Source organism: Anas acuta, chromosome 1 (genome assembly GCF_963932015.1).
Source record: "Anas acuta chromosome 1, bAnaAcu1.1, whole genome shotgun sequence".
NCBI lineage: Eukaryota > Metazoa > Chordata > Aves > Anseriformes > Anatidae > Anas > Anas acuta.
In genome coordinates, this window is record NC_088979.1 from 161,132,450 (window position 1) to 161,157,263 (window position 24,814).

The 24,814-nt window shown below is 48.9% G+C and overlaps 8 protein-coding genes across 8 annotated transcripts; 2 read left to right on the top strand and 6 right to left on the bottom strand.

The window, feature by feature from the left end:
* Nucleotides 1–1,402: 1,402 nt before the first annotated feature.
* On the bottom strand, nucleotides 1,403–1,918 carry LOC137849375 (histone H3). The gene has a single exon (XM_068668939.1). The coding sequence runs from the start codon at nucleotides 1,893–1,895 to the stop codon at nucleotides 1,485–1,487; it is 411 nt and encodes a 136-aa protein (XP_068525040.1). The 5' UTR covers nucleotides 1,896–1,918; the 3' UTR covers nucleotides 1,403–1,484.
* A 1,050-nt stretch (nucleotides 1,919–2,968) lies between these two features.
* Nucleotides 2,969–3,910, bottom strand: LOC137849376 (histone H4). Its single transcript, XM_068668940.1, has one exon. The coding sequence runs from the start codon at nucleotides 3,871–3,873 to the stop codon at nucleotides 3,562–3,564; it is 312 nt and encodes a 103-aa protein (XP_068525041.1). The 5' UTR covers nucleotides 3,874–3,910; the 3' UTR covers nucleotides 2,969–3,561.
* Nucleotides 3,911–6,694: 2,784 nt separating this feature from the next.
* On the bottom strand, nucleotides 6,695–7,582 carry LOC137849378 (histone H1.03). Its single transcript, XM_068668942.1, has one exon. The coding sequence runs from the start codon at nucleotides 7,432–7,434 to the stop codon at nucleotides 6,757–6,759; it is 678 nt and encodes a 225-aa protein (XP_068525043.1). The 5' UTR covers nucleotides 7,435–7,582; the 3' UTR covers nucleotides 6,695–6,756.
* A 4,988-nt stretch (nucleotides 7,583–12,570) lies between these two features.
* On the top strand, nucleotides 12,571–12,968 carry LOC137849396 (histone H4). Its single transcript, XM_068668963.1, has one exon. The coding sequence runs from the start codon at nucleotides 12,595–12,597 to the stop codon at nucleotides 12,904–12,906; it is 312 nt and encodes a 103-aa protein (XP_068525064.1). The 5' UTR covers nucleotides 12,571–12,594; the 3' UTR covers nucleotides 12,907–12,968.
* Nucleotides 12,969–13,814: 846 nt separating this feature from the next.
* Nucleotides 13,815–14,305, bottom strand: LOC137849392 (histone H2A type 2-C). Its single transcript, XM_068668958.1, has one exon. The coding sequence runs from the start codon at nucleotides 14,264–14,266 to the stop codon at nucleotides 13,877–13,879; it is 390 nt and encodes a 129-aa protein (XP_068525059.1). The 5' UTR covers nucleotides 14,267–14,305; the 3' UTR covers nucleotides 13,815–13,876.
* A 590-nt stretch (nucleotides 14,306–14,895) lies between these two features.
* LOC137849385 (histone H3) lies at nucleotides 14,896–16,303 on the bottom strand. The gene has a single exon (XM_068668950.1). The coding sequence runs from the start codon at nucleotides 15,392–15,394 to the stop codon at nucleotides 14,984–14,986; it is 411 nt and encodes a 136-aa protein (XP_068525051.1). The 5' UTR covers nucleotides 15,395–16,303; the 3' UTR covers nucleotides 14,896–14,983.
* Nucleotides 16,296–16,788, top strand: LOC137849389 (histone H2A type 2-C). The gene has a single exon (XM_068668955.1). It carries the CDS (start codon nucleotides 16,337–16,339, stop codon nucleotides 16,724–16,726), a length of 390 nt encoding a protein of 129 aa, XP_068525056.1. The 5' UTR covers nucleotides 16,296–16,336; the 3' UTR covers nucleotides 16,727–16,788.
* Nucleotides 16,789–17,647: 859 nt separating this feature from the next.
* Nucleotides 17,648–18,058, bottom strand: LOC137849395 (histone H4). The gene has a single exon (XM_068668962.1). The coding sequence runs from the start codon at nucleotides 18,019–18,021 to the stop codon at nucleotides 17,710–17,712; it is 312 nt and encodes a 103-aa protein (XP_068525063.1). The 5' UTR covers nucleotides 18,022–18,058; the 3' UTR covers nucleotides 17,648–17,709.
* Between the last annotated feature and the right edge of the window lie 6,756 nt (nucleotides 18,059–24,814).

Consider the following 24,814-nt stretch of genomic DNA (forward strand, 5'->3'; position numbering starts at 1 on the left):
AACAGTGCAGCATTTTTGTATTTATATATATATATATATATATATATTTATTTTTTTTTCTGCCCAGTGAATGTAAAATATGCTCTAGAACAACCAAAATACAAGAAAGAAGTCAGGCTATGATTTTGTCCCCTGACTTTTGAGAGAACATGAAACTTTTATTTACTTCCAAATTGTAAATTAAATATTACTTCTCACTTCATGATTTTACAATAATGAGAAATGTTTGTTATGACATACCATAAAACCTCAATTCCAAAACCTGCCAATATTTTTTTTCTGTATCTTTTGAGTTTCATTTACTTTGACTCAAAATGAGTTTAGAAATTTTATTATGTTATTTGCATGTAAATAGGCGTGAAATCTGTGGTTTATATATATATGTATATATACACACAGATATATTCTATTCCTAAGAAGTAGAGATCAAAAAACAGTAGCTCCTTTGTCCATTCCCTTTATGATTTGGTAACTTTTAATCTCTTTACTTCCTTTACAACCTAATCTCAAATTAAGGACAAAAAGATAAATGTGTTGGGCAAATTATTTTATTTTATTTATTTATTAATTGGGGGGAGGGGAGATAGGGGGAAGCACAAGAAGGAAATCCACAACCTCATTCTGGGCTGATTACTACAGTCAATGTATGTTGCCATCTCCTTTTCTCATTTCTCGTTATCTCTGAGTGTTCTCTGGGACTGTAAGGCACAGCAAGTTATGTCTTAAGAATTCTCTAAGTGCAACAGGTGACTGCTCTGACAGGGTAGCACCCTTTGCTGCTAGCCCATGTTCAGTGCCATCCCAGGTTTAGTGTCATACCCCAGGTAATGAACTGGGAGCTCTCACAACTAAGGGAGAAGGGGAAGATGTTTTTCAAGTTAACAGGAGAAATTCCTATTTCTCTGCTACAAATCCAAAGCCTCATACAAAACCTCTGAATGTGTCAGTGAAGATTTGAGCTAAGGCAAGTCCTTATATGGGAGATGTTCTTACCTGAGAAAGCCATGTATACATTTATCTATGCTACCACTGCCTGCTATTTAATCCTAGAATTCTAATACTGCTCAGTATTTTTTCCCGACTGCTTAAGAGTGCCTATCTGTTCGTTAATACATATGGAAGTGCAAGTTCAAACAGATTATATATGTTAATTATTGGAAAAAAATAATCAGTCTTCACTCTTAATATTTTTATAAATCTGTTAATAAAACAGAAATCCTCAGCACCTCAAAATACTCGGGAAATACATGAAATATCTTTATACAGGCACTAAGTTAACAAGAATCTGGAGGGCAGGGGTCTCAAACACAGTGCTGCAATTTGGAAAAAGACCAAATATTTCAAGTTACTATTTCTAAAAACTCCTTAAGAACAGTGCTACAGCTCTTTTTATTGTGCATGGAGTGGCTCTTAAAAGAGCCTTTGGGTCTGAGTGCAGCCTCCTCTGCCGCAGCAGAAGAGGTGGAAGGGCTGAGTCAGGAGCCTCAGGCGCGCTCCCCGCGGATGCGGCGGGCGAGCTGGATGTCCTTGGGCATGATGGTGACGCGCTTGGCGTGGATGGCGCACAGGTTGGTGTCCTCGAAGAGCCCCACCAGGTAGGCCTCGCTCGCCTCCTGCAGCGCCATCACGGCCGAGCTCTGGAAGCGCAGGTCGGTCTTGAAGTCCTGCGCGATCTCGCGCACCAGCCGCTGGAAGGGCAGCTTGCGGATCAGCAGCTCCGTCGACTTCTGGTAGCGGCGGATCTCGCGCAGCGCCACCGTGCCGGGCCGGTAGCGGTGCGGCTTCTTCACGCCGCCCGTGGCCGGCGCGCTCTTGCGGGCCGCCTTGGTGGCCAGCTGCTTGCGGGGCGCCTTCCCGCCCGTCGACTTACGCGCCGTCTGCTTTGTGCGCGCCATCGCCTAGCAGCCACCGAGCAGGCTCTGCGAGCAAGGCACCGCGGTTGCTAGCGGAGCACCGCTATTTATAGAGCCGGCCCATCGCTGATTGGTCGAGAGGAGCGCTATCCTCATTGGGTACCTTGAGATCCCGGCCCGAGCTCAAGGAAGGCGGATGCGCCGCTCCCTGCCCCTCTCCCCCCTCCTCCTTCTCTCCTCCTCACTCCGTGTTAGAACCGGGGTGGGGGAGGGGGGAGGGGGTCGGAGGGGCTGCATTTCAGATACAGCGCTCACATCGCTTTTGCTTCTCTGGCTTTCCCTCTCTCCCGGGTTCCTGACAGGTTAAGAGCCGTGTGGAGGCTCGAAGAAGATGCAGTTTTATATAAATTAGCTTAATAGTTTATTTTGGTGATCTGATTACAGAATAATAATAATCATACTACTACGACTATTATTTTATACATCCCCCCCTCTTACAGTAACAGGCACACTAACCTTACAGCCTCTAAGAAAAATCCCCTAGTTTCCCAGAGACAAATGCCTAGGAAATCCTATACTTGCCAGAGCTATAAATTTTCATTATGTTACGAGCTGTAACATAGAAGATGGGTCTTTTCAGTTACTTTTCTTACATCATTTACTTGTTGCTAAAGGAAGTCAACACAAGAGATCATAAGAATTGTCAACTAAATTCTTCACTGAGAAATTTTAGACAAGGGTCATTCTGGTGTAATGAAAAACACTTTGGAATAGACTGATTTCTTTCGGCTCTACTCCACTGGTGAGAACTTAATCTGTAAGAAACAGAGAAATGACCACAAGCATCTACTGACAGCCATTTGAGTCGACTTTTGTAACAAATATTTTTATATAAGTATGAAAGATTTTATTTATTTATTACATTTGATCTTCTTCTATGATGAAATGAAGAAAACATTAATACTTCCTCGAAAACTCAGTTGGGAGGGAGAGCTGCATAATGACAGGAGCCTGTGGACAATTCTCCTTTTGATAAAATAACGGATGGGGATTATTTTCTTATTAAGATGTGTTGCCAGGTGCATGAGGGAGAAAATTGCAAATATATATACATATTTTTCCAAAAATCTGCATTAAATACTACACGTGAAAAAGGACTTTTAAAAATAATTAACATAGAACTGAAACCAGATCACAGTTAAAAAAATTTATTTAGAAAAGTTATGAGAAAAGAAACACTCATATGGGAGGAACTTCCATCTTTTCTTCCATTAGCTTCCCTTTTCCTGTAAATGCAGATAACCTATACTTAAATATAAAAAAATAAGGAATAATACATTGAATAGTATTCCAGATTCCACATAGGTCTTTGAAAATGAAAAAAAAAAAATTGATTAGGAAATCATTGGTCACGAAACACTAAATTTTGGCAGCGTGCTCAGCAATCACAGGGGAATTATAAGGCTTTCACAGAGCACAAGCAGCTTTGCTATTAACGTTGGGAAAAGAACAAAACTACCATTATGGAAAATTCTTCAGAAACAGTAACTGTCAATACAGAGAAAGGCTACAATAAGCAATAAATGTAACACGCAGCTCTTTCAAAGAACACATACAATGTCTCAGCTCTTTCTGCAGAGAAGGTGGGCGGCTCTTAAAAGAGCCTTTGGGGTGTCGAGAGGGTCCGAGAAGCAGCTGGCTGCGCGCTTTAGCCGCCGAAGCCGTAGAGGGTGCGTCCCTGGCGCTTGAGGGCGTAGACCACGTCCATGGCCGTGACCGTCTTGCGCTTGGCGTGCTCGGTGTAGGTGACGGCGTCGCGGATCACGTTCTCCAGGAAGACCTTGAGCACGCCGCGCGTCTCCTCGTAGATGAGCCCCGAGATGCGCTTGACGCCGCCGCGCCGCGCCAGGCGCCGGATGGCCGGCTTGGTGATGCCCTGGATGTTGTCGCGCAGCACCTTGCGGTGCCGCTTGGCGCCCCCCTTGCCGAGCCCCTTCCCGCCCTTGCCTCTGCCGGACATGGTGCCGCTGCTGCTGCCTGAGCCGAGCTGTGAGCGGCCCGCTGCCGCGCCGCGCCCTTTATAGCGGGGGAGCCGACCTGGTTGGGGACTGCGCCGGCACGGGGCGGAGCCTGGGGTTCGCTCCCGCCGAATGTTCCCGCCGCTGGTTTAGCGAGCCCCAATCGCACAAAAATTCGTGAGACTTGTTCTGTTCTTCCCAGGGCTTTTTTTTGGTGTGTGGTCTTTTTTTTTTTTCTTTTATTTATTTTTTTCCAGATTAAAAATGTATCGGGTAAGATATACCTGTAGAAGCTTTTCTTTTTCCTTTTCACGCCCCAACAAGTCTGCTACATTACGATGAGTTGGAACTAAAATCTCGATCATATAAGGGTATCCTGGTTACTGCAACTCTGAAATTTCTCTATCAACTGTAATTTTTATTTCAAAATATGGGTACGTAGTTTGTATTGCAATTGAACCTCTTCGACTAATTTTCCAGTAGCATTGATTATTATATATGGATATAGTGTTTAAAAAAGCTGCTCCTCGATTTTTAATGGAGTGTCTTGCAGCAAAATCTGTCCAATAGCATTTCTAAGAATTTTTTCCTCCTCCTTGAATAATCTCTATTTCCTGCCTTTTCTGAGAGTTCCTTCAATGAAAGTCTAACAACAAAAATGTATATTAAACGAGAGAGTTTAATCTTTATTTACTGCATTTTAGTTTCTTTTTTATGACTAAATGTATTCTTTGGAGAAATAGTTGCATAATATTTTCCATTCCTATGGTAGTATAAACACATATTTCGCTATTTTTTTAAAGAGGCTGAAAGATTAAAGACCTAAAAACAAGTTGTTTTTATACTTCGGGGGAGTGTATTTACTTCTTACTTTGCTTTCTTTTGGAGTGGAAAATGTGCTGCGGTATTACTGTTGCAAGCAGTATTTATCAAAGATCTCGGCGACCGACATTAAGTAGCTGGCTTTCAAGATAAAAAGGATCACAAATGAAAAAAATGTTTCCATTATTGAGTGTTTGCTGCCCTCTCATGGACATTTTTTTATTCCCCCCTCCTTTCAAGCTGAAAGGCTTCATATAATGTATCCTCCCATAAAGATATCACAAAACATTGATCTATGAAAAATATGCATTTTCGGCCTGTGATTTTACGTGTTCCTTCCCACCACCACCGCCCCCATTCTCTCTCACTGCACAGCTTTTTGTTTGACGGTACCCAGTCAAATTCCACTCCTTTTTAACCAGGTGTAGGCGGCTGGAGAATCGCATCGGACCCAGTCTCATCGAGTCAGTGCCAGCAGTCGGGTGAAACCCTCTAAAATTAATTGGTGTGACACCCGACAGCCTTCATTTACGGTAACCACGAGAGCATGTTAGGCACACACCTCCACTGCAAAGGCACACGCATCTCAGCTCAGGAATTTGAGTTATCAGGATGCAGGGACGTGGCCCAAGAATCTTAGAAAAAAAAAATAAAGAATGTGATGTGTATGCGGGTTTCTACGTTATCTAGGGGAAGAGGCAATTTCAAATAAGGGCCAAAATATCAGCTGTGTTCTAGGTAGACATGCAAAAAAAGCATAAGAGAAAGTTTTCAGGAAAATGTATTTATTTTAAGACACTTTCCACAACCACAAATCGGGAAGGGTCTATTTTGTATTCATTACGTTTTAGCACAAGGACTTAGGACGTCTATTATTTATTTATTTATTTTTTTCAGCAACACAGTAATCAGGTCTCAATTTCTTCTCTAAATTGCAGGGACCCCATTTTGGGTTAATCACTTCGGATTTACGAGCTACTGACTCGAGATCAACCGTTTTTGTTGAGAGCTGAACAGATAATTCTACGAAATTCTTCCTTCTGCTGGGGAAACAGTGATACCAGAGCCATGACTAGAAGTGAGGAAAGAGCTTTCCAGTCCCTTTTCCTTTCTCCTGCCACAGCTAAGGAGAGGGAAAGCATCCTTTGAATGCGGTGAAGGCGGCGGGAGGAGGGTACGGTCAAATCGCCGGGAAGAGGCGGGGGCAGCGAGTTTGGGGGGCAGGCGGGGGGATGCTTCGAGCCCCCGCGGGTTCCTACAGTGCCCGTAGCCGCCTCCCCTGGCGAAGCGAGCCCCTAGATCCCGGCCAGCAGCTCTAAGGGACACAGCCTCAACCGGAGAGCGGGGACGCGGGCAGCTCAAGGGGCGGCGAGGAACACCCCCGTGCTGCCGGCAGTCCCCTCACCCTACGACTTCCAGGGGGGGGCAGACATAGACTAGGAGTGAAAAAGCCCTCAGCTGTGAAGCAGGCTCGTACCAGGAAGCCCATAAACCTCTTCCTCTGCGGGAAGAACGTTAGAGACGGGGCGTCTGTTTAACCCGAAAACTCCCGTGCACCAGCAAAGCCCGAGAGGCGCAGCCAATCTACGCGCAGCGCGGGCTTTTCGAAATGGGCACAGCTCCGGGGACGCGGGCGGGAGCGGCCCCGAGCGCGCCCCCCCCCTCCCGGCGCAACTCCCGGGCTGACAAGGGACGGAGCAGTGCCTGCGAGAGCTGCCTCCCGCCGCGGGCCGGGCCGGTGAGCGCTGCCCGAAGCACAGCGGGTTCGGGATCGTACCCGGGGGGCGTCCCGCAGCTGCCCTGGAACTTTTTCACACCGCGCCCGCGCTGTCGGGCTGCAGCGAGCGGTACCGCGCTCTGCCGGAGCCGCCCGCGGAAGCAGCTGTGTGCACCGTTATCTGAGGGACTGCCGGCAGCAGTAGTGCCGGAGAACGGAAGTTACAACAAGAACCACATAAAATAGTAAGAAACAGTGTTTCAGCTCTTTTCATGAAAGGTTGGGTGGCTCTTAAAAGAGCCGTTGGGGGTTGTCTGCAAGGCAGACGGGAGTTTTTCAGGACCATTTACTTCTTCTTAGGCGCCGCCTTCTTTGCTTTGGCTGCCTTTGGCTTGGCCGTCTTGGGCTTGGCAGCTTTGGGCTTCACCGCCTTTGCCTTAGCCGGGCTCTTTGCAGCCACTGCCTTTTTGGGCTTGGCAGCCTTGGTCGCCTTCTTGGGGCTCTTAGCCGCCTTCTTGGTGGTGGTAGCAGCCACCGGCTTCTTGACTTTCTTGGGGCTCTTCTTCACCGCCGCCTTCTTGGGCTTCTTGGCGGCGCTGGCGGGCTTCTTGGCCGCCGGCTTCTTGGGCTTGGCCGCGGCCGCCCGCTTCTTGGGCGCCTTCTCCTTCACCTCGCCGGGCTTCTTGCTGAGGCGGAAGGAGCCGGAGGCGCCGGTGCCCTTGGTCTGCACCAGGGTGCCCTTGCTGACGAGGCTCTTGAGCCCCAGCTTGATGCGGCTGTTGCTCTTCTCCACATCGTATCCACCAGCAGCCAGCGCCTTCTTGAGCGCGGCGAGGGAGAGCCCCTTGCGCTCCTTAGAAGCAGACACAGCTTTGGTGATCAGCTCGGTGACGCTGGGGCCCGCGGGCTTGCGCGCCTTGGAGCCGCCCGCCGCCTTCTTCGGCTTCTTGGCGGGAGTTGCCTTGGCCGGAGCCGGAGGAGCGGCGGCCACATCGGGCGAAGCGACGGGAGCGGTCTCAGCCATGGCGCCTCCTGCGGAGCCGGCAGAACAATGGCGCGGCCGCTGCTGCCGCCCCTTTTATAGCAGCGCCGCGCGCGCTGATTGGTGCGGCCCGGCCCGGCCCGGCCCCGCCGCGCTCCTGCTTCGCCCCCGGGCGCCTTCGCCTCCCAGAGTCGCCGCCCCTGCTCCGTGCCGGCAGGGAGTGGGGCGCGGGCGCTGCCGGCGTTTCTCGCTGGAAGGAGGAAAAACGAACGACCTGCGACCCGAGAAGCCCCGCGGCGCGGGGCCGTTCCTACCCAGGGACAGGGAAACTTTGGCTTTTAGATTAAAACCCACCCAGCCCCGAGCTGGCACAGCCCGCGGGCATCCTGCGGTCTGGGAGGTCCTCTCCAGAGCAGGGCCAACACCGGAGTTGGTCCAAGGGCTGGAAGCCGCGCAGAGCGGTGGTAACCGCGAGGAAGTAACGCAGCAGGGCCCCCCGTGAGGATTTGGGAGTTCAGCGTCCCACGGCCTCCCCCACGTCTGGCAGAAGCTGGCGCTTCAGCAGCGTGTGGAAAGCCGGCATCACTTTGCGCCTGTCTGGGTGTAAATTGGAGCAAAGCACCGCCGCACCTCTCTGTGCGGGCTGATGTTCCTGGGAATGTGCTTTCGATACACCCTTCGGAAAGCTGCTTCCGTCTGCTGACTTTGGCAGTCAGCATACTTACTACGGCAGTACACTGTCTTTTAATCTTCAAATGTAAGAAGTATGTCCTGTGTATCGCAAATTATTAACATTCCTTGAGAAGCAGAATCTGGGGCGTAGTGAAAATTTGACCTGAGCGGTGAGGTAAAGCTGCAAACCCCGTCCTTGGTGAGTGCGACCAGGACCCTTTATTATGCAAGACCGATTTCTCTGTTCTAATGAGGGAATGTTGATGGTTCAGTGTATTGCTCGGCTGACAGCATCAGATGACTCGCCGCTTTGATCTTTTTAGAAGAAAGATAGCTTTTTACACCATTTCAAGAGGTCTCTTTCTCCTCGACAGTGGCAGCTCCATATCCAAACACACAAACAAACCAACAGAAAAACCCCAACGAATTCTTGGTTTCTGCCTTCAAGCCTTCAAAATTTTCCCTACCTTTATAATTATAATAATTATTTTTAATATGAAACATTTAACAGCCTGCCTGCAATAACATTGTATCACACAATAGATAGTAGGCTATCATCAGCCACTCAAAACAGCAGAGCAGATCTGTCCAGGGCTACAAGAAATTGTAACAAGGTAAATCAAATGACTGTACAGCATAGAATTCCAGAAGCCCGGGACTGGGAAAATATACAAACACATTGTCTTGAGTCTCCACGTTACATTCCGGAAATGTCATATTCTTTCCTATTTACACATGTTTATGTGAAACTGAACGTCTCTGAGAAATAACAGGAACTATATCCTGACAGTAACTCCTGCTAAATGAAAGAAGATGGGAATATCACATGACCCCTCTGAACATTTTTTAATAACTGTGTTTTCTTAAAGTCACTCAAAAAGCAAATCATGTGAAATCTTTACATTAAAGTATGGACTTGAATTATTCAGTAATTTAACATACATATTTTTTATTTTTCTCTATTTGGAGGTGAAATGAATGAAGAAATACATGGCTATGTGAGGTGTCCCAGAGAATGCAGATCAGCCTGTAAGACAAAGGTAAATACGTCTTCTGAAAGATCTATCTGTGATAACAAGCAAGACAGAAATGCTAGGTATGAGTTTGCGGTATTGTGTATTGTATGAACACAGAAACTAAAAAAATAATTTTATCTGGTGGTTATTTCTTAAAATTCAGGGAATTAAGATCCTCAGTGACATTACTGAAGACTGTCTTGCAAGCAGTTCTGACACCCCGAGGAAAAGATTTTTCTAAACTAGTAGCAGTGACCTCATTGTAACAACAGGCGTAGGTATGAAGTCCTCAGAGACAGAGGAGCTAAGAACTCTCTAGTTCATTAAGATTTGCACATGTGTGTTTTTCATTCTTGCTCACTTTCTTGCTTTCTTTCTGTTCAAGCTTATTACATTAAATGGCTTTCTGTCAACTCTCTGGACTTGTACAGTAAGCAATATTGTCATCCTTCTCAGTCTTTGAAAGATTCTTAATAAACTTCACCATAAATTGTGGCTTCTGCAATGATGAGGCTCTTGGCTTGTAAGTATGTCAATCTTATTTGATTCTTTTGTCAAATTCCTGGATATTGGCGGGATATGGCGGGATACGCATTAGAAAATGTTCAAGGTGGGATATGCATTAGAAAATGTTCCAAAGAGCCTGTATTCTACATTTATAGAAATTTCAAAATCACACTGTTCTTCAAACAACTGGACTTGCCTTATTACCAGGAAATATTATTATTTATAAATCACAGAAATGCCATTAAAATACAGATGAAACCCACTTCCCTGTCTTCCAGCCTTTTTCACTATCACTCTCAGAGGACTGAAACATTGTTACTGAGGAAACAGAAGCCACATGCTGCTCCAGTGGACTGAAACTTTTAATTTTTCTTTTTCTCCTGTGTGGAGCAAGCACAGTTTATGATAAAGCAATAGACCAAATATCTGCAGCTGAAGCGGACCCAGCATCACAAGAGAGGAAATGATAATAAGGAACAATTTTTGCTTAGTCAACAGTATAGGTCTAGAAATAAGGATGGGCTAGAAAGTATTGTTTTTCAGTTCTCAAATTCCCAAAGCTGACTGAAGAATGAGGTGACTTAGAGCACTTTTTTAAATATCAGATTAGAACTCCATCCAGAATTGCAGAGTTAGGACATGAATGGGGACATCTTGCCCACAGGCAGGTAGCAGTTATTGCCCTTTGGAAACTCCAGTTATGACACAAGCAAAGTTTGAGTATAGTAGAGGAAAGCCAGGATGCTTGGGAAAATCCTAATGTACTTGGAATGTCTTTTATTTTCCCAGAAGTGGCAAAAGCAGTATGTGGAGTTCCCCAACACCACTGATACCAGTAAGCCTAATTCCTTCTATGGTATAATTGGTCAAGCTACTTTGCGGCCTACCACAGCCCAAGCCTAGGTATTTCTACACTAAAAGGAGCGCCTCTCTGGTTCAATGCCTATTAGCCCACTGCTCTAGGTTAACTATTTAATAAACAAACAAACAAATTAATAAATGTAATTGCAACATAAAAACATAAAAGACTTTATTTTTCTATTATATTAACATAAAATGTCATTTGGATCTTCTGCTAAGTCTCTGCTCCACAGAGACTGAAATTTGTCCTATAATTCTTGAAGCTCCTCTTCTCCTTTAACACCATGATTGATGAAACCTTAAAATTATCATTTGCATTATAGAACTATTTACTTAAATTCTAGTAACCACAACTATGAGACCTGATATTGGAATTTTGGAAAGCTTTCAAGAGAGCTTCCATCCAGTTCTTGAAGCTTAGAATTCATGAATAATCCCCCAAAATTCAGGGGACAGTGAATTTCTGTAATCTCAAATAGATCCCTTCCTGCTTAGCTATTTTGTGAAGATTTTTAACCCTTGCATGTATGAATAGATTGGCAGGTGAATACTTCAGCATATACTGACGTGGAGACAGCAGGGAAAAGAAGCAAGGTGATACATAAGTGAGTGGAAATATATTTCAGAAAGGTATGAAATAAGATGTGCATGAAATACTGCTTTCTAAGGCTCCAATAGTTGAAATAGTTTAGGGACATAAACAAGAACAAAGAAAAAGGCCGACCTTTTGAAATGATTTCAACTGTTTATTGATTCTGTGTGTACTCTTTTGACATTCATCTTACATCTGATGATCACGTTTCACATCTTCAACTCTGCTCTTAACAAGAGGTTGACTTTGTGTTTGCAACCTATAAATAATATTTTCACCCTCATATAAAAGTATTCCTGTGCTAATAAAACCTCTCTGGTCTCTATAGTAATAGTCTATGTTGATGATTTATGAAAGTGAAGCTAAGAAGAGTATTGTAAGAAAAGTAGAATTGCAGATAATTTAAGAGAACAGGGAACAGTGACCATTAAGAAAATCTTCAAAAAATGCATCCATAATTTACACAGGTACTTAAAAGGATATTTGCTATAGCTGGCCTATTCTTTTATAAAATATTTTAGAAATATATTAGTTAAAATTTATACAATATATTATTTATTTCTACATCTACTAGTATTTACAAGAGTTCGGGACATATGTAGGACCAAAATGCATAATAAAAAAGGCCAACAGGAAAAAAGAAATATGGACATACCGTTCAAGTGTTTTTACACTATAGTCATCTTTGTTGCATGCATACTGTACCCAGTACCGAAAGAACTATAGATGAAAAGTTCAGGGATTTTCTGCAATGCAAAAAAGGAAGAAATCAGAAATTTGTAAGAACAGCAACCAATCTTACAAAAAAAAACATACTCAAGACCTACAGGGTAATTTACACCCAAGGGTAGATATGTCAATAACGAAGAAGATGTGATGCAGAGAGACAAATGAAGTAATAAATAAAATAATCATCATCACTACGAAAAAAAAAAAAAGATCAGCAGAAACAAACAAACAAAAAAATCAATACATGCTCCAGAACTTATTTTTCACGTCAAATCTAAAAAGTCTCGGAATTTATTGATGAAAATGAACTCATGCCCAGCAGATGGCAGAAGACAACAAGCCAGGCAGAGGAGCGGGGCTCCCGCATTGCTCGGAGCCGCTGTCCTGGGGCGAGCCGGTGCCCGATGGATCGCTCCGAGGGGCAGCCACGGTCCCCGGCCCCCTGCGCAGGGACGCAGCGGGACTCGGTCCAGTGAGGCAGAACGGAGGGAACACAGCGACCTCAGGGGCGAGCTCGGCCCCGGAGAGAAAGAAGCCGGAGCGCCACCGCCCCGCCCGGAGCCGCCGGGGACCGGGGGGGGCGCGGCCGAGGCGGGGCCGGGGCCGGGGCTGCGGCGGGGCCCCGGGAGGTGCCCGAGAGCGGCGGCGGAGGGCGAAGGCCCCGCCCCGCCCCGCTCCGCCCCGGCCGCAGGAGGGGACGCGCCGCCGGGACCGCCCCCGCCTCGCGCCCGGCCCTGCTTCCAATCAGGTCGGCTCCCCCGCTATAAAGGGCGCGGCGCGGCAGCGGGCCGCTCACAGCTCGGCTCAGGCAGCAGCAGTGGCACCATGTCCGGCAGAGGCAAGGGCGGGAAGGGGCTCGGCAAGGGGGGCGCCAAGCGGCACCGCAAGGTGCTGCGCGACAACATCCAGGGCATCACCAAGCCGGCCATCCGGCGCCTGGCGCGGCGCGGCGGCGTCAAGCGCATCTCGGGGCTCATCTACGAGGAGACGCGCGGCGTGCTCAAGGTCTTCCTGGAGAACGTGATCCGCGACGCCGTCACCTACACCGAGCACGCCAAGCGCAAGACGGTCACGGCCATGGACGTGGTCTACGCCCTCAAGCGCCAGGGACGCACCCTCTACGGCTTCGGCGGCTAAAGCGCGCAGCCAGCTGCTTCTCGGACCCTCTCGACACCCCAAAGGCTCTTTTAAGAGCCGCCCACCTTCTCTTCAGAAAGAGCTGTATCGCGTTTGATGGCTTTCTTAAAGCTGTTCCTGTACGGAAGTATCTTTCAGCTAATTTTGACCCACCCCACTAAGATTTCGGTGCCTAGCACCGTATCGTGTCGTGGTGCTTGAGGCTGTCTCGCAGTGCTCTGTTATGTAATTCCCTTCCCACTTCCCTTGCTGCTCCTCGCGTTTAGCAGCCGCTTCCGGGAGGAACTGGTTGGGCTGCTCGTTAACTGAGCGCTGGACGAGCCGGTGGCCCTTCCGAGGGAGGCGCTCACCGCTACTAAGAGCAAGCTGCAATGTGCTGGGCGTAGGCTCCGATCCTCCCAGGGCTGTAGCCGCGTCCGGAAAAGCCGCGAGCGAAGGGGGCCCGAGCGAGCGAGGGGGGAGGGAAGTATCCGCCTTGTCAAGCACCCTGAGGGCAGGGGGGAGGCCACTCTTCCCTCCCAGTGACTCCAGCCCGCAGAAAAAAAGCGCAGCGACCACGCGCGCTGGGCTCGCTTTAGGAGGCGGAGCGCCCTCACCCTTTGAAAAGCCCGCGCGGGGCAGCCACAGGCTCCAACCGCTCCCGCGCCGCGCCACGGGCGGCTCTACTCGAGCCCGGCTCGCCGCAGCTGGCGCTGCCTGGGCTCAGAGCGCTGCTCCGCGGGTGAGCGCGGGGCCTACGAGGAAGGGCCGAGGCTGCCCGGCCGCAACCGAGCTCTCCCATGCAGAGCCTGGGCTTTAGAGCAGGGCGAGACTCCCGCACACTTCTAGTCAGAAGGCCGGGCGCACGCCCTCCCTCCTCTCTGTCCCTCTTCTACAGGAGCGTCTCAAGCTCTTTCTCGAGGCTGTGGGTGGCTCTGAAAAGAGCCTTTGGGTTTCAGTGGTCCGCTCCGGGCCTGTCTCCGGGGCCGCTTTACTTGCTCTTGGCCTTGTGGCTTTCGGTCTTCTTGGGCAGCAGCACGGCCTGGATGTTGGGCAGCACCCCGCCCTGCGCGATGGTGACCTTGCCCAGCAGCTTGTTGAGCTCCTCGTCGTTGCGGATGGCCAGCTGCAGGTGGCGGGGGATGATGCGCGTCTTCTTGTTGTCGCGGGCCGCGTTGCCCGCCAGCTCCAGGATCTCGGCCGTCAGGTACTCCAGCACGGCCGCCAGGTACACCGGGGCGCCGGCGCCCACCCGCTCCGCGTAGTTGCCCTTGCGCAGCAGCCGGTGCACGCGGCCCACGGGGAACTGCAGCCCGGCCCGCGACGAGCGCGACTTGGCCTTGGCCCGCGCCTTCCCGCCCTGCTTCCCGCGCCCGGACATCGCTGCTCGCTCTCTGTGCGCTGCACACACGCACCCGACGAGGAGCCTTCTCCGAGTGAATTACCCGCGCCCCGCGGCCCGCCCTTATATCCCTTCCCTTCGCGCGGCCCGCGCCTCCTGATAGGCCCAGGCGCACCCGGGGAGCGCGCAGCCAATGCCCGAGCGAATCTCGCCCTCACCAATCGGGGCGGCGCAGCGACCCTTCCCCCCACCTCTCCCTCTCGGCCCAGCCAATGACGCCGCGGGACGCTCCGGGCGGCTCCGCTCCGATCGCGGTGCGAAAACTCGGCGCCAGCCGCTGCAGCCCGCTCCCGCGCCGGCCCCCGTCCTTCCGTCCCTTTTGTCACCGCTCCTTTTTCCTACGGCATCTGTGCCGCTGAGGGGGGCTGAGTGGATGGAAAATCTGGGGATTTGAGAATGGGGGCAGGAAGAAATGTCTGGACGGGTGCCTCTCAGTGGGTGAGGGGAGATCCGGCAAAGGAAACGTGGTATCTCCTTGTTTGTACTTATTAATAACAATTTAGAATTTAGAAACGATTTTCAGAAGGATAATCTGCTTTGCCGGATACCTACACCTTGAAGTAAGGTATAGTGCAGAAGTATATTCCAATAAAGAGTGCCACAGCTCCTTTTATGGTTTATGTATTGGCTCTTAAAAGAGCCTTTGGGATGATGATAGTTGTCTTGTAAAACTGAGTTTTTGTGACTGAAATCTGCTTATGCACGCTCCCCACGGATGCGGCGGGCGAGCTGGATGTCCTTGGGCATGATGGTGACGCGCTTGGCGTGGATGGCGCACAGGTTGGTGTCCTCGAAGAGCCCCACCAGGTAGGCCTCGCTCGCCTCCTGCAGCGCCATCACGGCCGAGCTCTGGAAGCGCAGGTCGGTCTTGAAGTCCTGCGCGATCTCGCGCACCAGCCGCTGGAAGGGCAGCTTGCGGATCAGCAGCTCCGTCGACTTCTGGTAGCGGCGGATCTCGCGCAGCGCCACCGTGCCGGGCCGGTAGCGGTGCGGCTTCTTCACGCCGCCCGTGGCCGGCGCGCTCTTGCGGGCCGCCTTGGTGGCCAGCTGCTTGCGGGGCGCCTTCCCGCCCGTCGACTTACGCGCCGTCTGCTTCGTGCGCGCCATCACTAACAACAGCTACTACAAGCAGAGTAGCAAAAGGCAGTGAGAGCGCGTTCGCACACTGCCTGTATATATAGCAGCGTCCCCAGCTCTGATAGGCGGATACATACGCGCTGAATCTCATTGGTGGATTCTAATTTTGAATTTACCGCCTTTGGAAAAGACCACCCCCTGGTTCCGTCATTGTCCTTTCCATGTACTTAGTCACGCGGATAATTTCTGATACACGGTATCAACTTGTTCTTCTATTTCAGGAATATATCCACCTACTACCTGAAGATTCTTTACAAAAACTTAAATATATTTTACTTCCCTTCTGTATATTTCTTTATTAATCCTACGCAGAAAAAAAATATGTATGTTTTCAGCATCGATGTTTTCATGCAGAGAGGCTTTAGTTTATCGTTAAGTTCTAGGAAGCCTTACTTTAACTTTTTGAAAAAATGCAGTAAAAAAGAAATCAGAAGGTAGGAAACAATGGTATCGAAGATACCATTAAAAAAATTAGGAAACGTGTAGTGGAATTAAAGTGAAAAAATCTACTCTCTTTTTTTCTGATGATGTGATAACAATACTTTAATTTTAATCAGAGGACTAGGCGCTGTTTAAAGTCATTGAATCTTTGTGAATTCGACTGAAGCTACCGCGTTTGGTCTGCCAGACCCCCCACCCTTCTGCCCTCTGAGAGCCCTCCAAAGACACCCAGATCTGCCTTTCCCTCTCTGCATCCTCCCCACCTCGGCAGTCGAGCTGCGGAGAGCGATTGGTGAGGGCGAGATTCGCTCGGGCATTGGCTGCGCGCTCCCCGGGTGCGCCTGGGCCTATCAGGAGGCGCGGGCCGCGCGAAGGGAAGGGATATAAGGGCGGGCCGCGGGGCGCGGGTAATTCACTCGGAGAAGGCTCCTCGTCGGGTGCGTGTGTGCAGCGCACAGAGAGCGAGCAGCGATGTCCGGGCGCGGGAAGCAGGGCGGGAAGGCGCGGGCCAAGGCCAAGTCGCGCTCGTCGCGGGCCGGGCTGCAGTTCCCCGTGGGCCGCGTGCACCGGCTGCTGCGCAAGGGCAACTACGCGGAGCGGGTGGGCGCCGGCGCCCCGGTGTACCTGGCGGCCGTGCTGGAGTACCTGACGGCCGAGATCCTGGAGCTGGCGGGCAACGCGGCCCGCGACAACAAGAAGACGCGCATCATCCCCCGCCACCTGCAGCTGGCCATCCGCAACGACGAGGAGCTCAACAAGCTGCTGGGCAAGGTCACCATCGCGCAGGGCGGGGTGCTGCCCAACATCCAGGCCGTGCTGCTGCCCAAGAAGACCGAAAGCCACAAGGCCAAGAGCAAGTAAAGCGGCCCCGGAGACAGGCCCGGAGCGGACCACTGAAACCCAAAGGCTCTTTTCAGAGCCACCCACAGCCTCGAGAAAGAGCTTGAGACGCTCCTGTAGAAGAGGGACAGAGAGAGGAGGGAGGGCGTGCGCCCGCCCTTCTGACTAGAAGTGTGCGGGAGTCTCGCCCTGCTCTAAAGCCCAGGCTCTGCATGGGAGAGCTCGGTTGCGGCCGGGCAGCCTCGGCCCTTCCTCGTAGGCCCCGCGCTCACCCGCGGAGCAGCGCTCTGAGCCCAGGCAGCGCCAGCTGCGGCGAGCCGGGCTCGAGTAGAGCCGCCCGTGGCGCGGCGCGGGAGCGGTTGGAGCCTGTGGCTGCCCCGCGCGGGCTTTTCAAAGGGTGAGGGCGCTCCGCCTCCTAAAGCGAGCCCAGCGCGCGTGGTCGCTGCGCTTTTTTTCTGCGGGCTGGAGTCACTGGGAGGGAAGAGTGGCCTCCCCCCTGCCCTCAGGGTGCTTGACAAGGCGGATACTTCCCTCCCCCCTCGCTCGCTCGGGCCCCCTTCGCTCGCGGCTTTTCCGGACGCGGCTACAGCCCTGGGAGGATCGGAGCCTACGCCCAGCACATTGCAGCTTGCTCTTAGTAGCGGTGAGCGCCTCCCTCGGAAGGGCCACCGGCTCGTCCAGCGCTCAGTTAACGAGCAGCCCAACCAGTTCCTCCCGGAAGCGGCTGCTAAACGCGAGGAGCAGCAAGGGAAGTGGGAAGGGAATTACATAACAGAGCACTGCGAGACAGCCTCAAGCACCACGACACGATACGGTGCTGACACGGTGCTAGGCACCGAAACCTTAGTGGGGCGGGCAAAAATTAGTTGAAAGATACTTCCGTACAGGAACAGCTTCAAGAAAGCGAGCAAACGCGATACAGCTCTTTCTGAAGAGAAGGTGGGCGGCTCTTAAAAGAGCCTTTGGGGTGTCGAGAGGGTCCGAGAAGCAGCTGGCTGCGCGCTTTAGCCGCCGAAGCCGTAGAGGGTGCGTCCCTGGCGCTTGAGGGCGTAGACCACGTCCATGGCCGTGACCGTCTTGCGCTTGGCGTGCTCGGTGTAGGTGACGGCGTCGCGGATCACGTTCTCCAGGAAGACCTTGAGCACGCCGCGCGTCTCCTCGTAGATGAGCCCCGAGATGCGCTTGACGCCGCCGCGCCGCGCCAGGCGCCGGATGGCCGGCTTGGTGATGCCCTGGATGTTGTCGCGCAGCACCTTGCGGTGCCGCTTGGCGCCCCCCTTGCCGAGCCCCTTCCCGCCCTTGCCTCTGCCGGACATGGTGCCGCTGCTGCTGCCTGAGCCGAGCTGTGAGCGGCCCGCTGCCGCGCCGCGCCCTTTATAGCGGGGGAGCCGACCTGATTGGAAGCAGGGCCGGGCGCGAGGCGGAGGCGGTCCCGGCGGCGCGTCCCCTCCTGAGGCCCGGGCGGGGCGGGGCGGGGCGGGGCCTTCGCCCTCCGCCCTCCGCCGCCGCTCTCGGGCACCTCCCGGGGCCCCGCCGCAGCCCCGGCCCCGGCCCCGCCTCGGCCGCGCCCCCCCGGTCCCCGGCGGCTCCGGGCGGGGCGGTGGCGCTCCGGCTTCTTTCTCTCCGGGGCCGAGCGTGACTGCATACGCTTCTCCGATATTATTTTTTAATTTTTCATATTTGTTTATAAAATAAACAGTTATAATTTAATATTAATATAGATTAATATTAAAATTAATACAATTACAATTTGCTGTTAGGTGGGCTGTTTGACACACAGGATACTTGGTAAGCCAAGGAGTACTTGAGTGGCAATCAGTTGTGTGAAAGCAATCAGTTTTCATGCACCTGGAAGCAAATCTCTGAATTTTACCTGCAGATATCATGCATTTATTAGTAAGTGTAATAACCAGATACAGTTTTCTAGCTTAAAATACCTGTCCATTAATTTGGTTACATGCTTACCATGCATGCTACTCACTCTGAAGTTTGTTTTTTTTGTCCCTGCAAATCTCTAAATCTAGTCCTACACTCTCCTTGATTCATAAATGAAGGTAGCATGTAATAAAGTTTGTGGCTGGGATAATGCACACAGCGTGTCTCCCAATATCCCCTGGAGCACCCTTGAATTTAGAATTATCATTGCCACTTCCAGTGGCTTCTTTCTGTCATGTTTACAAGTTTCTTGGGGACTGCTCTTGAGAGCAGAAGCTGGGATGTCACTGGGTTACTGTGTTTCCAGGTGATAGCTTCTCTGAAATATTGCATTCAAAACACCCTGCATGCTGTACTAGGCAACTGTAGGAAAGCCATTTTCCCCCAGTCCATTGTTGTAAGTTCAAGAAAGCCTTTTATCATTTGTTCCAGGATATTTGTCTGCATCATAAATAACCCATTTCCTTATATAAGTGACTATGCTGTTTGATACATGAGCCTGAGAACTAACTTAAGCACAAGTAAGAAATAGAATCAATTTCCAGATGGGAAAAAAAAAATCTTAGCTCACCTCTGCACAACCATGAATTAGTCAAAGACCCATATTAGCCACTTTTTGAAACAAGCAAATTGTGTGTGTGTTGCTGACGACTGCTGTTGCTAAGATGTGAACCATGTCTCAGTACTTCTGAGGTCATATTGCAAGAACTCAATGGTAGTGCTGAGCACTGGCTGCTAAATGTAAGATGTGATGGGTCACCTCCATGGCCTTATGCTAGCATCTGGTTTGTGCTACAGGCCATTAAGAAAGCCATTTCTATGCCTTCACCTCAGGTTAGAGAATAGTGTGCATCTTGTAGAAGCTGGCTATGCCTGACTCTCAGACTGTGGTTTTGCTGTCGAGTCCATGATGGGCTTTATCAGCATGGAGCTGGAGTTGATCCTTTTTTTCTCTCCTGCGTCTGGAGTGTTGCTGAAGATTAAGTCACAAATATCCTGGTCATGCTTAAAAAGGATTATACATCCATCTAGATCACTGCTACTAATTGGATGAAAATTAGTCATGCACATCAAATGCACAACAAAAGTGACTACTTCAGCTATGTGCATGTGTACCTCCATGACTGCAAAGATCTGACATCATTCTGAGTGGATAGGTACTTTTTAATTTATTTTTATTTTTATTTTCATGTAATATGTATTTGTTGCTGTGATACAACCTCATGACTGAAAATCAGTCATCACAACAGTTAAAGCTATACCTCAGTTTCTGCTGGCTGTCCTTGCAGGGCTCCTTTCAGTAGCTCAAAGCCCTCTGGGGCTGTAAGATTTGCATAATTCCAGTATGGAGAGTGTGAGTACAATCCTGATACACACCTCATTATCCAGAGACAGAGGAAAGCCTGTCAAGATGAAAGTCTCTGGGAACTCTGACAAGCCTTTCTCTAGCTGGCATTGGCATTGGTTCTGTCTCAGTCATGGTGACTCCAGGAGGGAAGGTCTGTGCAAGTGATGGGATCTAAAAATATAATGATGAGGTAATTCTTTCCCAGCACCTTTCGGCTCAGATATTTTATACAGGAATCTCTCTGCCTGGCTTTGAAGGCTTCTGATTTTTTCCTCTGTCCTGTCAAATTACTTGTCGTTCCCTCCCCAGTAGACATATTCTCTTTACCTCTCCTCAGCCACAAGAAAGGGTGTTTAGCCTTCCTACTGTGCTGGTTGCCACTTTGTCCCACTTCATCTGCACCATAGAAAGTACGTTTTCCAGCTTTTTGCAAACACATAAAGACAGGTCACTTAACTGCATATAAACGGGATTCTTCTCAAAGAAATAGATAAATCCCACTTAGTATACATGTCCATCAACTGTTTCCCCATCTCCCACACTCACTTTCAATGTCCCTGTTCCTCAGCTTCTTCTTATATGTCATGCTAAATCATATCCTAGAGCAAGAGAAATGAGAGATGCTGTATACAGAGAAAGTCAATAAACACTGGATAAAAAATCCATTGAGGGTTCTCCAATTCAAAGACATCCCCTCTGACTCACGGTGCCTCTGGCCTACAAATCATTAGGAGTTAAGAGATCATTTTGGTGAGATAGTGTTCTTATACTCTTTTTTTATTTTTTTATTTTTATTTTTTTTTAATTTAACTGGCCTCTGTCACAGATGGGATATTGGCCCACAAGACAGTTTTTTGTGAATGACTCAGTTCTTGCAGTGTTATGATAACAAGTCACTATCTAGAATACATTACAAAGGGCAGCAGAATCTCAAGGCTGCCCCAGTCATATTGCTCATTCATTTCTTCCTGCTTAGGATCCAGGATTCCCTAACTGCAGAATCAAGTTCAACTACTACACCTTGTATTCCTCCTCTGTCCCCTCCCAGAGTTATATCTTATGTGTCCCTAATACTGACCTTATCTGAGCATGAGCAAATGTCTCCCTCATCTCTGAAGAGGCCATAACCAGGTGGTCCTGTCACCCTAGTGGGAAGGAAATTACAAAAAAGAGATAAAATCATTTTCAATAATCACCATGTTAAGGGAATAAACATGTTGTAAAATAAAAAGAGAAAAACCTAAAAAGTAATATTTTTAAAGTATAAGAATCCTTTAGTTTTTCTTCAGTGTCAAAAGCAAACAAATATTTCTGGCTTTGTACAGTGATGTGGCTGACAGCAGTAACCCTTGAAAGCCTTTCCATGCACCCAAGGAAGCCAAAACCTCTTTTCTCCTAAAGAATTAATTAAAGAACAAGCAGAGATTACACCTTTGTCTCCACTTAGGTTTTGGTACAAATGTTTATCCTACACTGTTATGTTTTTTGGTTGTTTGTTTTTTGGTTGTTTGTTTTTTGGTTCGTTGGTTGTTGCTTTTTTTTCTTCCATTTTTTTCTTTTTCTCTCTTCCTGCCCCCCTCCCACCAGCAGATGCTTATTTAAGTGAATATGCATTAAGTCTAGACAGTTGGTATTAGAATTACTCAAATAATGAGCAGACCCTTCTCTCAACAGACTTGGATTATGGGGACTATGAATTTTCCTTCCTTGTAAGGGCCTCCTATTGCAGTTTGGGTAAATCCACAAACCCCAAAACCCACCTGGCTTCTTTTCACTTGCTACCTCTATAGAGCTGGACAGAGGCTGATCCCTGCCCATAGCTGCTCAGTGCTGGCTTTGTTTCCTGGTCTTTAAACCTTATAGTTAAATGGAAGGTGTTACAGACTTCTAAATTTAAACAACACACTAGTTAAGCTTATTATTCTGCTCTTTATTTCATGTACAAATCAACAAAAGATTCATTACATTTTCAGCATGTAAGAAACAAAACAACAACAACAAAAAAACCTGTATCAGGAAGGCCAAAGTTTAGACTTTAATACACTTAGCTACTTAACTACTTCCTCAGACTAGCATACACATGGCAGGTTGCAGGCAAAATACATGAAAAAATAAAGTGCCGGGACTTCTTGAATGTGCCCACCCTGTATACACATATCTCACTCAGCAGCCTGTGAAGCCAAATTCCTGACTTCCTAGCTGTCTGATAGCAGGAGTGCTGAGTGATGGCCCTCACTTGTTTATTGTAGGGAAATAGGGGCACCAGCCAGCCCTAGCAGTGACTCTGGCAGTCTGGGTGACCTCCTAACCAGGGACAGTGGGTCTGTGGCACCAGCATTTAGCTTTCACAGCTGTGAAGCATGTGCTATAAAAAACATAAGCTAAAGCACAGAATTTAATATCTCTTCAAAACCTTTTTTTGCTGTTTTCTAAAGGAAGACAGCAAGCCTATGTCACTGCCAACCTAATGCTGCCTTGTGATACTCCTGCTCTAGAATGATGGCACAAACAGCCCTATCTGGAACAAGGACCTGTTTCACCCCCACAGCTCAGTAAAACTGGCAAGGCAGCATCCCTTAGCAAAAGCAACTTCACAAGGTGTATGACAAAACACTTTGGCTCTCAGTGATGGTGTGTGCCAAGCCTACATGGTATTTGGGTACCACTGTCACTGCCTGTGTGACAAAAAAAAGAAGAAAAAAAAGGTAGTTGTTGGGTTGCAACCCAAATCTACCTTGCATCTTGTCTCATCAGCACCTGGGGTGTTATCCATCAGGGAGATGGCGGACTGCAGACCTGCTCTGTATGCATGTACCAACCCAAAGTCACTTTGTTCCCTGAGAAATGTCAAACAGAGCTCTAACTGGAGGTAGGGGAGCATGTAGATTGATCATATTGTTCCCTGCAAGCACCAGTGCTGCTCTTAGCAGTATTCACAGGGCGCACAGGCACACAAGTAGGAAAGGGTGGAGAGCAGAAAAGGTGAAGAATTGCCAAGGGGTTGCGGGGAGTAAGAGCAGGCTGCTCAGCATTGCTCTGTGTGGGCTGCTCACTGGTCTGAGAAGTCAGGCCTCCGTGCTGATGGAGACACTACTCTGAAAGGACAATGTGGTAGCATGCTTTCTTAATGACATTCACTGTTATGAAATGAAGGTAAAAGAAAAGCACCATCAATTCGGGTGGAAAGGAGTTCTTTGGGTAGCAATGGATGGTTGAGCTTCTGTTCTTGTTGCTTACATATCACAGACAGCTTGTCTCAGGGCCTGACATTCTTGATCTATGGCTGATGACTACATTCAAAGCATGTCAGGGTGGTCCAGAAGTTCGTCTGTCAAATCCCTTACTTTAGTTTTGGAAGGCCAGAGTTCTTTAAGACATGAATAACACTGTTCTTTGATAGCTGACTGACAACGAGGACCTTTTCTCTGCCGATGTGTGAGGAAAGTAAAAATATTTTAACCTGGTCAACAGTAGAGGCTCCTGTGTGGTATGGAGCAAAGTGCATCTTTTTTCCCCCTTGCTCCAGGGGAAGGTTTTGGCCTCCAAATTTTTGTTGCTTATTTTCCCTTCCCCTACGGGCCAAGGGGAATGCCCACCAAGAAGGGCATCCTTCCCTGTTCCTCTGACTATTGCCATATCCAGGTTAAAGACTAGGTTTTCAGTTCCAAAATGACACGGCATAGCAATGTCAATGCAGGGAGGCCTCAATGAGTGCCCCATCCCTTAACCAAGAGTACAGGGAGGAGTGTGCAACATTCCAGAAAGCTGAGTCTACAGAGACAGTCACCCACTGCCCTACCCTACTTGTCCTGCCCACTACAGATGCTTGGCCCTATGCTGGCTTAAAAAGCCCTGCATGGCTTCATTACACCTGGGAGTCTTCCTCAGCATCAGCAGCAAAAGCAACACTGGTGTTATGTAGGCAAAGACTTGCAGAACTGCAATGAGTTTGTAGTTTGGTAGGTACTACTTTGAAATCGTTTAGCAAAGGGTTAAAAAGCTGTTAAACTGTGCTGGCTGGTTGGATCACAAGAGTTATTACATTTGTGACTTGGATAAAGATGAAGTCACTGAGGGTAAGTAAGACATGGGTGTAACGTTGTAATATGAGTGTAATCACGGTTGCAGGAAGTATTTACACCTCATTCCTGAGGAACATGTACACAGGAGTGCAGCACACAGCATAAAGACCCTCACTGAAATTTTTGTGAAACTGTTGCTTGGAGGAAAGGAAGGGACTGTGCTGCTTGGGCATACCCACTGTACTTTCTCCAGCTGTCTAAGAAAGATCCATCACAGGACTCTTCCACAGCTGGTGGAGTAGCCCATGAACCATGTTTGCATGGCTAGCTCTCATGCTAATGCCTCCTAACCAAATTCCTTGAGAACAACCGCCATGTTACCCTGCACTAATGCACACATATCTAAATATAACCCAGAGATCATATTCTGAGGAACAAGTACTGGCAGGTCCTAAACTGGAGATGGGAATGTTTGATAGTTCTCACGTGCTGCACCATCTCTTGGCTATGGTTCGTGTCTCCTTGCTTACACCAAGAGGTCTTAATAGAAAAATGCAAAAGTTGGACAGAACTGGACATCTGAAGGGAAGTGACTTGTAGTGCTCAGATTGCAATCATGTACAGGTTTGTGATGTAGCGTGGCCTGCTGGGCTGCCCACAAGGTGAGAAGAATTGAAGTCATTCAGATGTAGCAGATATTACAGTGATGATCTCTCTAAAGTCATCTCTGGAGATCCTGATGTCATTCTCCTCCTTTTTTAACGAATGAGGAAGTCTACCTCCCTCCACTCTCCTTATTGGGAA